The 13,814-nt window shown below is 46.0% G+C and overlaps 1 protein-coding gene across 1 annotated transcript in view; it reads right to left on the bottom strand.

Annotated features, from left to right (window-relative positions):
* ADAMTS16 (ADAM metallopeptidase with thrombospondin type 1 motif 16) overlaps positions 1-13,571 on the bottom strand; it is a 138,961-nt gene extending 125,390 nt beyond the window's left edge. Inside the window, exons 1-3 of the mRNA XM_081287842.1 lie at positions 13,341-13,571; positions 13,114-13,219; positions 6,426-6,751 (exon numbers count right to left, since the gene is read on the bottom strand). Coding sequence (XP_081143968.1) covers positions 6,426-6,751; positions 13,114-13,219; positions 13,341-13,400 — 492 coding nt within the window. The 5' untranslated portion in view covers positions 13,401-13,571. The remainder of the gene's footprint in view (positions 1-6,425; positions 6,752-13,113; positions 13,220-13,340) is intronic.
* Positions 13,572-13,814: the final 243 nt, after the last annotated feature.

A 13,814-nucleotide genomic window follows, 5' to 3' on the forward strand; every position in this document is an offset into this window, starting at 1 on the left:
GTAAAATGAGTCAGACACAGAAAGAGAAATACAGCATGATATAACTTAAATGTGCAATCTTAAAAAAAAGGTGAATACATAAAACAGAGAGTATAGTGGAACCCTGATTACCAGGGGCAGGGAGAAAGACAAAATGGGGACATAAATTTGCACAAAATAAGTAAGAATCAATAGCTAACATAAGGACTTTATATAAAGATATTCTATTGTATATTGAAATTTTCCTAAGGGAGCTCTCCCCCTGCCCCACACAAAAACACAAGGTATCATGGAAAGTACAAGAAGATTGATTTTCATGCCTGTAGTAATTATTTCATTATATGTATATACATCAAACCATCATGTTCATACCTTAAGTACATATAATGCAAACTTATTTTAAAAAAAGAAACACATGATGATAATGTATCAGAAAATGGAGAATACAATAAAGAGAAATATAAAAAAAGAACTAAATGCAAATTCTAGAATGGAAAAGTACAATATATTAAATGTTACATTTAGTATAGGAACTTGATAATAGATTTGAATCGCAAGGAGAAAATCATCAAACTTGAATATAAATTAATGAATATTATTTTATTCAAAGAACACAGAGGAAAACAGAAAAGAAAAATGCACAGAGTCTCAACAAACATGTAAAATCTTTAAGCATATCAATGCTTTCATAATGTAAGTATCAAAGAACACAAGAGACAGAAAGAGAAATAAACTATTAAAGAAATAATGGCTGAGTACATTCTCAGTTGGTCAAAAATATTAATCTACACATTCAGGAATTTCAGCTAAATCCAAGAAGAATAAACACAAAGATAACCATACATATAAACATAAAAATGTGAAAGACACAGAGAAAAACTTAAAAGCATTAAGAGAATAATAACTATGTACAATGAAGCCGCAATGAAATGAACAGCAGACTTACATCAGAAACCATGGAAGTCAGAAGGCAGTAGAATGACAAACTCCAAGTGCATCCTCCCCAACAAAAGCAAAACAAAACACTGTCGACCAAGACAAGAAAGGTCTCTGGGTGAGTTTGGATCAATCTAATTTATTGCACTTCCTTCCTCATCATTCCCAATAATATCTGTACAATCTGCTGAGAACAGGACATCCTGAGATAGGAAACAGGGGGGAACAGCCCAAACTCTGCTCCAGTCTCTCTCCCACCTTGAAACAGAGAGTGCTTTAGTGTTTTCACATTGTGTATTACAGTCACCCGGGTATGAAACCCAGGGTGAGCTGCATATCAGGATTATTTAGCTATAGTGCTAGTCAAGCATATGCAGGCAAGACCAAGACTCCAACCTCCCTGGGCAGGTTGTAGAGCCTCAAGGTCCAGCTTATGGGGACTCCTAGGCTTCATTTGTCTCTTGCCTCCAACCCAAAAGTAAATACCCACTTTGTGTGGCTTATTGTGTATTTGGTGTTCTGCCTCACCAGATTTCAGATATGTTGGTAGCCAATACTCAGTGAACCTTCTTACCAAACCAGTAATCTCTAATCTTTATGCAGAAAATAAAAAACAACCTTGAAATACCACTTTATAATTACGAGAGTGGATAAAATAGAAAAGATAGACATTAAGAAGTTAGAAAGAATGTGGTGAGATTGGAACCCTCATACACTGGAGGAATGTAAATGGTACAGCTACTATTGCAAACAGCTTGGCAGTTTCTCAAAATGTTAAGCACAGAGATTTACATGACCCAGGAATTATACTTCTAAGTACATACTGAAGAGAAATAAAGACACATGTCCACACATAAACCTGTTCACAAATGTTCATACCAGCATTATTCACAATGGAAAAATGAAAATATACAGTAGTGTTTACCAACTGATAATGGATGAAATAAAATATGTGGTAAAATAAAGCAGTGGTATATACTACAGCATAGATGAATTGTGAAAATATCATGCTAAGGAAAGAAGCTAGCCACCAGCAAGCCACAGGTTGGATGTTTCTCATAATAAATGGGAAGATAGGCAAATCTGCAGGGAATAGGTTGGATTCTGAGGCACTTCAGGAGTAAGAGAATTTGGGGAAATGGGGATGAACTCTAGGGTTTTATTTCTGAGGGGATGTCAATGTCTACTATTAAATTCTGGTACAAACTACACAACTCTGATTATACTAAAACCCACTGAAGTGTACATTTTGAAGGCATGGACTTTACATTATGTTAATTATACCTTGTTACAGCTTATATTTAAAATAAATTAGTATTTATCTCTTTGGCTTATCAGATTAAGTGAATAACAAGTGTGAAGCTACTAGCAAATTATTTTGCACAAACATTCAACAAGTGAATACCGTTCTTGCAATCATCATCATCATTATCATTGTTATTTCTAGCCCAGGTGTTCTATCTGTTCAACAGTTTTCATTATCCAAATGAAAACAGGGCTTTTTGATCCTTCCTTTTTCTCCTTTATTTTGTCTAAGCATTAGAATGAATTTGTGTGAGTGTGAGGTCATTACAAGAGACACATACTGTTGATTTGGTAGAGATGTAAGTATAACAGATATTATCTTGACAAGGTCATGCTTATTGTTAACTAATATTTTGAATCAAGATAATTGGTGGTACAGTATACCAATGTTATTTGGCATAGTACTTGATTAATGTAAAAATATTGATCTCTTTTTGGGGGGTGGTATTATCAAGAATTTCATAAAGTTTTTAGATGTTAGCCACCTTTCTTAGGATGCTTGTGATCCCTCCCCTGATGAGCATCACGTCCTGACTCTACCCTCAAGACTGGGCTTGGTCTTGGTTTGTGGACCACTCCATGTGCCACCACGGTGGTGAGGTGCCCTCTGTTGACTCTCCTGGTGCTCACTGCCTCTCCTTGTTTAAGTACCTGGGAGAGAATGTACCCTCCCCTGCCCCTCTCATCAGCCATGGTCTCTCTGGGCCCAGGTCTGGCAGGCTCCAGGGACACAGTTCTGAAGCCCACTTACCATTCACATCCTTTTTGTCCACATATATATAAAGTAAAATGCTTGTTTTAGTTCTGCTTTTCTCCTTTATGACATTTGTTTGCTACAAAGAGAACAACAACATCAACTAGATTTCAGTGCTCTTCAAACCAGTCATAAGAGGACAACTTGGAAAATGTTCCACATTCAGAATCGGATGACCCAGGGGAAACTTTATATGGCTGTGGAAGGTGTGCGGCCTCACTGTGGTGGCCATGGCACAAGATGCTACACTCGGAGGTAACATGCTTGGAAACTCAGAAGTGATATTTTCATCCTGAAGGTTAAATGGGGAGAATAGGGAGCACTTCCCACTAGACAGGATCCTGCCTTCATGTGCTTTCCACTGGGCTCTGCCAAACTGTCTGGGTGAATACAAATAGGCCAGGGCCTGGCCACACCCAGGGCCAAATTCCTTAAATAAGGAAGTTCTTGTCTCTAGGGAAAATGCTATCCACTCAAGGATGGTTTGGAACCAGTTTTCAAGAAAGGACAAGAGCTACAGAAGCCTGCTCATGCAGTCAATGGCCTGTGGATGTCACAAGGTCAAACCACCTGCACAGAACCTAGTTTGCCCAGAAAATAGACCTACGGCCTGTGAGGGGACAGGAAGTCCTGCTTCTCCCAGGCAGTCAGCAAGCAGCATCTCCTGCCCCTTCCTGTGAGCCCCATGGACACCCCAAGGGCAGGCAGCTGTGAACTTCCTTGGCTGCCCTGGGGCTGACGGTGCAGTGCAGCCTTTTCTCTGTGCGAAAACCTGATGCCACAGCATGGACTTCGACACACGGCAGGCAGCGCACCTCTCCTGGCATCAGGAGCAGCACAAAATGCTCTACTGGTTCCTGGTTCCCACCAGAGAGTGGGGTCAATGCATTCCACCTAGAAACTGAAAAAAGTCTCAACTGAGGCTGCAGGTAGCTCAGGGGCAGAGCACCTGTCTAGCCTCCCTCTGCTCCTCCTCCTCCTCATCTTCTCTGAGTCTGGGTTAGACTAGAATCTGAACATCCCCAAATGACAAGGGAGCTCTCATCTCACGGAAAAGATACTCTCTTGTTCTTCACGTGCCAAAAGATTTGAAGGTGAGGGGTGGGGCGACCCCCAGCTGGAGAGAAGCAGCAGATTTGACTGCCACTAGAGGGGCCCCTTCAATATTCTTCTCATCTGGCTAAAGTGAGAGGACTTTTAATCCTTCCTTTTTTTTCCTTAAAATGCCATTGGTTTGTCCTATCTCAGGGCAAGTGCCCCCAAACCTCTCACTCTAAAGGCCAGCTGAGGTCACATTTGCAATGACTGTCTATGGACAAAATATCAGGCAAGCTGGCGTTCGTGTATTTGGAAGATTAATGGTGAAAACATACAAATTTCTATTCCCTAGGTCACACTATCAGATTCCACTATTTACTGCCCAGAGGAGCCTATTTTTCTGTTCTTTTTCACTTTTTATCTGCACAATTACACTTCTGCTGTTAACTCCCATCGTGTTCAAAGAGAGCCAGAAATCCCAAGCTGCTGCCAGACAGCTTGATGCATGGGACACCTTCCAGGGCATAACTCAACTACCACGGGAGGGCCCTGCCTCTTGGAGACCCAGGGTCGTCAGAGGACCTGTCTCCCGCTGTTAATGGCAAAGACCCACCCAATCCCTAAAACCAGAGCCAGCGTTGCCGAAATTGGAAAGGCATGTTCCACCTTCCCACACATGGCTGGTCTAAATCTTTGCAAAAGAAAACCAAGGAATAGATATCATAATTTTGTGCAATACATGAAGAGTTTCACTCCATGTTATGATTTGGAAATGAGGTTTCTCAAAAGCTCATGTCTGAGGCAATGAAACACAGTTTAGAGGCAAAATGATTTGGTTCTGAAAGCTTAAACCTAATCAGCAGACTAAGCCATTGATATGGAGTAAGTGCACTGCACCTGTAGGCAGGTCGAGTGTGGCTGGAGGAGGTGGGTCACTGGGGGCATGCTTTGGGGTTTATATCTTGTCCCAGGTGAGCGGAGTTCTCTCTCTGCTTTCTGGAGGCCACATCCTGAGCTGCTTTCCTCCTCCACACCCTTTCTCAAGATGTCCTGCCTCACCTTGGGCCCAGAGCTTTGGAGTTGGCTGTCTATATACTACTAACACCTCTAAAATCATGAGCACCAAATAAACTTCCTCCTCTAAAATTGTTCTTGCCGTGTCTTTTGGTCATAGTGATGAAAAAACGGACTAAACCACTCAATTAAGGAAGACTTGCTTTGGGGAGAGGATGTGGAAGAACCAGCATATAGTCTTCATGCTCCACAAGAGTGCAAAATCACCCCCACCCCTGAACACCTGCTTCACGCATCCCAAACCAAAAGCCTTTACAAAGGAGAGCAGGAATGAGATCAACTCACATCAGAGTCCTCTAACGAGTAGAAAGTTAATCTTCTAAAGTATTTTATAGGATTCAGCATTTGCATATATGTAGCTATTCAAAGAACGGTTACGGATGTGATTTTGGCATCCGATGCCCCTACCCCATACACACACAAGTCCTTAGGAGCTGTGGGGTCTGGAGTCCTTCTTTCCTAGCAGGAAAGGAAGTGGAGGACAGGCTGGGAGTGTTTTCCAGAGCTGTGGACGATGTCCAGAAGCCCATGTGCTCAACCTTCTGCTCTGCCAGGGCTGGAAGCGTCCTGACCACGCAGCTTCACTCTGGTCTCGGTCACGTTTTGTTTATCTGTGCCTGAGATTAATTTGTGGCCAACAGCCTAAGTATCTCCTAAGTCTTTTTCCTCTAAAACTATGGAAGCACTTTGATGATAGTAGGAGAGAATTCATCAAGATTTCAGCCTGAGCAGGCCTGAGGGAGGCAGGGGGAGTCCCGGCCGGCACTTGCTCCTCACCCTAGGGTCTCTGCAAAGTGCAGCACAGGAGACAGACAAGCTGAGGGGACGGTCTCAGTCACCTACTCAGGAATTGAAACCTGCACCAGCAGAGGCACCATCTGATGTGGCCAGTGTTGCCCTGGTCTCAAGCTTGTCACCAGCATCAGAATGACAGGAGAAGGTTCTTAAAAGTCTCAAACAACAACCAACTGACCAAGACAGCCAACCCAACAACTAGAGTCACATGAAGACATTTCCCTGTTTCCATAACGGACTCTTATGGACATAACGGACTCTTACTCTTCGTATGAAGCTGGTTGACACAGACCTGGCTGCAAGTTCAATGCAGACTTTCCAAATGGCGGAGTTCATCCGCCAGCCGTGAGGGCAATGGTGGGGAGGGGTCCACACAGCTCATTTCAGTTTTACTTGGCAGTTTCCCCCTTGCTTTTAGAGATGTCTGCCCCATGATGACAGAAACACAAGCAAGGCTATTCTGAGGACATCTCTGGTGGTGCGCCCCCATTTTAGCCAGGGCCGCCCCCATCTCAGTCCTGGCAGCCAGAACCATCGCACTCACCAAACCTTGGCAGGTTGAAAGGGCCACGGAGGAGTTTCTGTGGGACCTCAGGGAGCCTTGGTAGAAGCAGAAGTCCTCAGGTGGGAACATCTGCACGGCCTTGGTGCCCCTCTTCCCCAGGGTCTGCACCACGAACCCCGGAGCCACCAGGTTGCTGGAGGCTTTCAAGTCCACCTGGAAGTCATGCCTGGAGCCCTTCAGCCTGAGGTGCAGAGAGTCACCTCCTGGCTGGGCCAGTGCCCTTCGCCGTCGCTGGTGGTGCACGATGTCATGGGACACGTAGTCACCTCTGCTGTCAACCTCGTAGGCAAACACCAGGTCATACTCTGAAATCAGAAGAGAGGCAGGAAGCTGAGTACCTTCAGGCTTTTGGAAAGAACTACAAAGTCTTAGAATTAAGACTACCTTAGCATTTTCAACAGTAAAAAATGATGGAGGAAAATCCAGCACCTTCCCATCCTCAGATCCAAATGCGGGCTAAATAACATCTGAGTTAAAAGGAAAAGTCTTAAAAATGACTTTTAGGTAAAACACTGCTGCCCTCATAATGCCTTATTACTAATGCAGAACATTCTATAACATTTAAAAGGGAAAATATATTATGGATCATGTAAGACCAAAATTGGTCTTCTAGGATTATATCTCATAAATTGTGTTGCCAGAGTAACCACCACATGTAGTCATTTTTACAGCTCTGAGACATTCTGGATTAATATTGTTTTTATCATAGACATCTTCAGTGATCTGACAAATTTTATCTTAAAAAATCATAATTTTTATAAGATAACTTGCTGCTTAATTATTTAAAAGCAGGAGAAAGTGCAGAGTGCCGACATACTCCAGATCTACCAGGTGCCAGTTCTAAATGCTGGCATGTGCGTCTGCACCCACTGGAGAGCTCATGAACCCTCTGTTGGTCTGGCTTCCCCTCCTGTTTCCTTGGGCTCTTGTAATTTGATTGGATCTCACATTCCTCTGCCTCTCGAAGGTCACCGTCATACTCTTCTCCCCACTATAATTTATACTGTACCCGTTTACACCATATTCAAATTAATTAATTCTTTTTAAAAAGCAGAAGAAATCCCAAAGATGCTATCAGGTTTCTGGACAAGCATCCCAGCCTTCAGGACCATGGTCACAGGCATCTCCCAGGGCTGCATCTGGGGTCAGGCCTTTTCTGCAGAAGAAAGAGCGGAGCTCGGGGCTCTGGGGGATCCTGGCAGGTCCTATGACCACCTCTGTGTCTTCTCCAGACGACTCCTCCCTCTCCAGGAAACCAGGACCTGTCCTCTCATGACCACCATCAACAATACCCTCCACGGTCCAGGGCAAGGTGCTTCCCAGAGGGTGGGAGGGAAGGGTGGGCCTCACCCTTGGGGTCAGATCTGGCTGCACGACATGTTCTCCGCTCAGACCTGGAGTTGACGGCCAAGCAAAGACCGCTGTGTCAAGGCCGGATCACAAACTATTGTAGTGAGTGATCTGTCAGCTTGTTTTATATCTTTTCCTTATTTAACCCATTAAGTCTCAGTCTTCCAAGTACAAATTGACATGGGTGCCTTAAAATAGGTTGGGATAATCTAGAGCTTCCATTTCCCACCTACGTTAAGCCCCTGTGTCAACTGACATATATTCAAATGCTCTAACCACTATCTATTACTTATCTCAAAAGAATAGACCTCTACAAACATAAAGACTATTTCAGAGTTACCATACATGGCACCTAAGTTTTCAGAGGTGTCCCACATCCCAGATGATGGGGCACAGGGGCTTATGCCTATGGTCCGTGTGCCTCCAATTGCTAGTGAGCCCTGGGCCTGCACATTCTAGGAGAGGGCTGGCTTCCTCTCCTGAATTTTTTCTACACATTCACACACTTTAAAATATCAGCATGGTGTGAGGCCTTCCACCAAATGTGAGTTGTCTTTGAAAAGGACGCTGGACCCAGCCCCAGAGCAGGCCAAAGGAATCTCACAGTATCCAGGTGGACATCCTGTGGACTCGCAATGTAGTTCCTCTTGCTTATTGGACATAACCCCAGGGCTCATATTCTAAGAATGCATCTCCCCTCTGTTATCAACAGATGCTCTCAGGAAGCTGCTCTGCCAGACGCTTAAGAACCCAGCTCTTCTCTGCTTTGTCCGTAAGATAAAGTAAAACCTCCATCTACTTCTGTCAAGTGGAATTTATTGTAAGTCAACAATATTCAATAAATTGTTTTTGGAGATGGGGAGAAGATTTTCTTCACAGTTAAACTTCAGAGTAGATTGTCCTTCTGCTCCTGCTCAGTCCTGGTAGGTGACTTCGTGGTTACACAGGAGCAGGGCTCTGGGAAAAGGTGTGTGTTGGGTTTGGGAGAGGTGAAGAAGGCCAGGGATGATGGCAGGACATAGCCGGAGAGCCTGCTGCTGGAGCCCAGGGCAGGGTGAGGGCCTGTGCCAGGCAGGCAGGGGTCAGAGGGCATGGCAAGTCCCCTCCATGCAATTCTTTTTAGTTCAGAGCCAAGCTGAGCTCTGCTGGGCCCCACAGGTTGGTCCCGACCATGTGGTATGAACGGGCACTCAGCCTACCTGACTGGGGTGGGGAGGGCCTTGCGGATTGGAGAGGCAGCAGGTTCCCACAGAGGACTTGACAAGTAACCACTGATCTTCAACTAACCTCTGAAGAAGGTAACTTGTGTCTGATAGGGTAAAATACGTTGGCAACATGTGATATTTTAATTAGGAAAATGAGAAATCATATGAAACTGATGAAAGTGCCCGTCTTGGTGGAGAAAGAGAATTGGGGCAGGGGTTGGTGCTTCTGGTGAGATGTGGGAGTCTGTAGTCTGCTCCAGGTGCCACTCAAAGAGGAGGAGCCTTGCTCCTGTGTGGCCTGCATCTGCCCAAAGCACTCTCCTTACAGGGAGACACCCCTCTCACCCCGGGTTCTGGGTTCTAGGAAAGGCTCCTCCCCATAATCTGTTAAGGCCTCTCACCACCTGGCCTCCCAGGGGACAGCTTTCCATTTGCCCCTGACCCCTTACCCGTCCTTTGGGGTCAGTGGGGACAGGAAGCACATGGGGTTGCTTCAGAGCACAGCTCATCAGCAAACTCTCTTGCACATGAAAAGGTGACAACTGAATTAAAAAGTCACACTTCTCCCCAGTGACATAAGCTACATTCTTATGACCTTTATTTGGAGGGTGGATAATATTTACCCTTCACTGAGTGGAGGGTGTGATTGGTTGAAGGACCTCTTTCCCAAGGGCATGCAGTGCTGTGCTGAGCCACCCAGGAGAAAGGCTGACATCACCCCGTTTCCCTGGTGCAAACACCCTGCACGGCTGGCTTCAGTGACCAACATGGTATTGCTGGCACGGAATCAGGAAGGGACTGGCGGTGGTCCATCACTATGACATGTGTCCACCTCACAGACGCAAGGTGCTAATGGCCTCGGAAGCACAGGGGACAGCAGGATGTGGGAAATCAGGAAGGGAGGGGAGCTGCGTATTTAGCTGTTTTGTAACAGGGGCTTCATTTCACTGTGTTTTTATAAGTTTTAATTTTTTAGCAATCAGCTGAGTAAACCCCCACCATGGCAGCCGCTGCCTCCCCAGAACTGGCATGTGCTGGCAGAGACCCCAGCTGCGCTGCCTGCTTTCATCCCTGTCCCTCTCCGAGAGGGAGGAGAAGGGCCTGCTGGGAGAGCCTCCTCCAGGTTCTGTCCAGTGGTGCTCAGCTGAGGTGACTCCCGCCACTTGGGACACATGGCACTGTCTGGAGACTTTTTGGTCTTCACAGGGGGAAAGGGACACTGTTGTTCCTGGACTGGGGCAGGCTGGGCCCGGGGCTGTTGCTGAGCATTCTGCAATCATGGGGCAGCCCCCAGAACAGGATGCCACTACAGCCAAGGTGGAAAAGCCTCCCTGTGTACCAGAGAGCAGCCCTTAGAATCCCATGTGTGCTCTAGGTATGAGTCCGTGGATGGAAAAGCCAGAGTTCAGAGAATGAACCCACCGAGCAGGGTATCCGCCCTGGCACCCTTGGGAGAGAAGCCAGCTGGGACACCCGTGAGCCAAATGCTGACCCTGAACCTGCACTCTAAGACTGTAATCCCTCAAACAGTGGCTCATGATGTCTTTAAAGCACAGTGAGATTCCTGCTGTTTGCAATCCTTTAAAAAAGACCTTGCCCATGTGTTTAATGAGAAAAAAGTTTGTGGATCCCTGCTCACTCAGTACACTGAACTACGTGATTTCAAGTTTTTTTGAACACAGCCTCAAGTCTAGAAGGAGTCAGTGTAGAAAAGACCACTGCGGGTGTAGACCCCCTGGTGAGCCTGGGGGGCCAGCAGGTAGCAGCTCCAGGCACTTTGCTTCCTCCTCTGTGTTCAGTGACGTCACACTGGTGGCTGGGAGTTGGCAGCAATGGGATATTTACACCACAGGAATCCAATCAAATGTATGAACTGGTGCCCAAGACCTCCCCCCGAAAGGGGAGGTTGTCAAACATTTACAAGCAGACTGCTGGGCCATCCAGAGACTGCCCTGTCTCCTGGCATATAGGTGTCTGAATGTAAACCATTGCAAACTTCAAACAGACACACACACGAACACATATCTTTTACATCCAGTTAAAGCAAGTTCTAAAGAACTTCTAAACCTTACTTAGGAAATTAAAAAGTTAGCAATCTGTGATGGGTCTTTGGTTTAACAGAGCCAGGATTTTTATTACAAAGATATATTTGTAGGAAAGAGCATTTAATCTCCTATTAACGAATAAAAAGCAATGTTGAATCAACAACAAAAACAAAACCAAAAAAATTGGCATGTTTCTTAGGAGTCTGAAAATGGAATGGATCGAGGACATCAATGGTATGCTCTCTCCACTGGGAGATTGATCACTCAGACACCCAGCAACATTTAGGAATTGTTACTTGGAACAAAAATCAGGGCCCCAGATAGTTATTTCAAAATCAACTTGTATCATGGGTACCTGACATCCCACAGTCAGCTGATCCCAAGGTCACATGAAGAGCTCTGCTACTCCAGAACCAAGCAGGGAGTACTGCTGAGTGGTCTTTTCTCTGGAGGTGTAGACACTGTCCACTGCTGCCCACTTTCTCAGTTCAGCCTTTCATAATTAAACAGCTAAAGCACAAGAGGGTTGGGGAGGTGGGGGCGGTGTGTCTACTAAGACAGAACCTCCCTGATGATGGCTCACACCTGCTTCAGGTTCTGACCCAGCCAGGTAAGTGGCTATCATGGGCACACTGTGCTAACGATACCAGCTGACAAGGTGACAAAAAGTTGCTTCCCTCCGTGCTCACAGGAAAGGTAAGGAAGCCCAAGTCTTAGGCAGGAAGCACAGGCTTTTCTTCCTGAATAGTTCTCTATCTATAATGTTCTTGCTCTAAATAAACTTCAAAAATGCTATAAAATACTCTAAAATATCCTGAGTCCCTCTGGAATTTTCATGATTTTATTCTAAAACAAGTACTTTTTTACCACATCTTAAAAGAAATACGTGAAGGTGGACCATTAACTTCTAATATGATCATGTTGTAGAATGCATGGGGAGAGAAGCATTAAAGGAGATAAGGATCGCTTGGGAAGGGAGCTTTAAACAGACCCAGAGTTAACTTTCCCCTTAACTACAGGGAAAGTGATTTTTAAACATTTTATATTATTTGTATCTAGCGCCCTCTGGTGGTGCTCAAAGGGGCCCACGGTCTAGCATCAATCTCCTTACATATATGTACAATTCACATATTCATTCAGTGGGACAGAATTTCAACAGCTAATGCATATATATTTTGTCTTTCTGTTAAAAAGGATGAAGAAACTGCATGGAAGAATTTGTGATCATTAACTCTACTTTCCTAGGTTTTCTAAGAACACATTGAAATAATCAAACCTAACTCTTCCTCTAAAAGCCAATGTCATTCCCTGTGGAAAAATGATACGGAGAACTAACATCCAGTAACTGCTGTCACGCGGGGTACAGAGAGAATCCACCTAGAAACCAATGTCACACATCTGCTTTCTCGTTTATCTGAGACCCCTTCCACTCAGATGCTGCAAAAGCCACTTGTAAGCAGCAGAAGCCAAACCACACATTGTAGAAGGATCAGATTCCTTCCCTACCAAATCGTGGCACAGAACACAAACATTACTGATGACATCACAACAAGCTAATTAGCCATTCCACTCTCTATGATGCTTCACTTGTGACTCCGTTCTTGAAAAGCATTAACTTTTATACTTAGATCACAAGCACTGTGGAAAAATGACAGCCTTTTGTCTCTTACTCTGATAGTTAGATACAGAGGGAGACTTGGGGTGGGGGAGAGGAGGGGAAGAGAGAAACTCTGGTAAAGACTTTACAACAACGAGGTGTACATTCACCTATACATTGGTCTAGACCCTGCCTAGGCTCTTCTAATTTTCTAAAAGTAAAATATATTTCCTTGTCTCTTTCTTACTATTAAAACTGGCACACCGTGACTATTATATCAGGAATTTCAATATAAATATCGGTGGAAGCCCACTCGTGAGCGCGCACTCAGGCTGTTTGAAGAATGCAGCGAAACGTCTTAAAAGCAGAGTTTGGAGTTAGGAACATTCGCAGCGGTTTATAAACCAGCGGTGGGGTTTTTACGAGCTGCTAAATTGCAAGGATTAGAAGACCCCAATTCGCTGACTTACCGCCGGTTTCCATTCCTCCAGGCCGCTCCGGGGGAGGGGGCAGATGCGGGACGCTAGGGCTTCCAGCCGCTGCAGCTGCGGGTTCCATCGCGCACGCAGGTGCCTGCTGGAAAACACCTTGGTGAGACCTCTGGGGTTGCGGGAGAGGAGCCCCGGGAGGGACGCGTTCCCACCTGTCAGGGATGCACGGCTACCTACCTCCTGTGGCAGAAGCCCACCTTACTCACCTGTACGCAGACCTGCGCCAGCAGCAGCACCCAGAGCGTCGCGCAGCCTGGGACCCTCATAGCCCGGTCTCCCCGCGCAAGCTGGCGGTGCGCTCCTGAGTAGAGTTCGCAGGGCTTTATCCAGGGGCGCTCGGCCGTGAGGGCTGGTCACTGGATGGTCCGCAGCCGGGCAGCAGCCAGCCACCAGTGTGCAAGCGTGCAGCGAAGATCCCACCCGGGCTCGGCTCAGGATTCCAGCCGCCACTCCAGCGCCCTGCCGAGGTTATTACTGCGCCTCCGCGCAGCGCTGGGGGGGTGGAGTGGCAGCCCCAGTGGCTAGGGCGGCTGAGCACCCGCCCTGGGAGAGCCTGGGAGGAGGGGAAAGGAGGGGAAGACAGGAGGGGAAGACAGGAGGGGGGAGAGAAGAGGAGGGTTGGGTAAAAAAGGGTAAGAGGACCCAGCAGACCTGCTGTTGGGTTGCAGGACTCTGCGGTT

The sequence above is a fragment of the Spermophilus citellus genome, assembly GCF_964194105.1.
Source record: "Spermophilus citellus genome assembly, chromosome: 1".
Classification (NCBI taxonomy): Eukaryota; Metazoa; Chordata; class Mammalia; order Rodentia; family Sciuridae; genus Spermophilus; species Spermophilus citellus.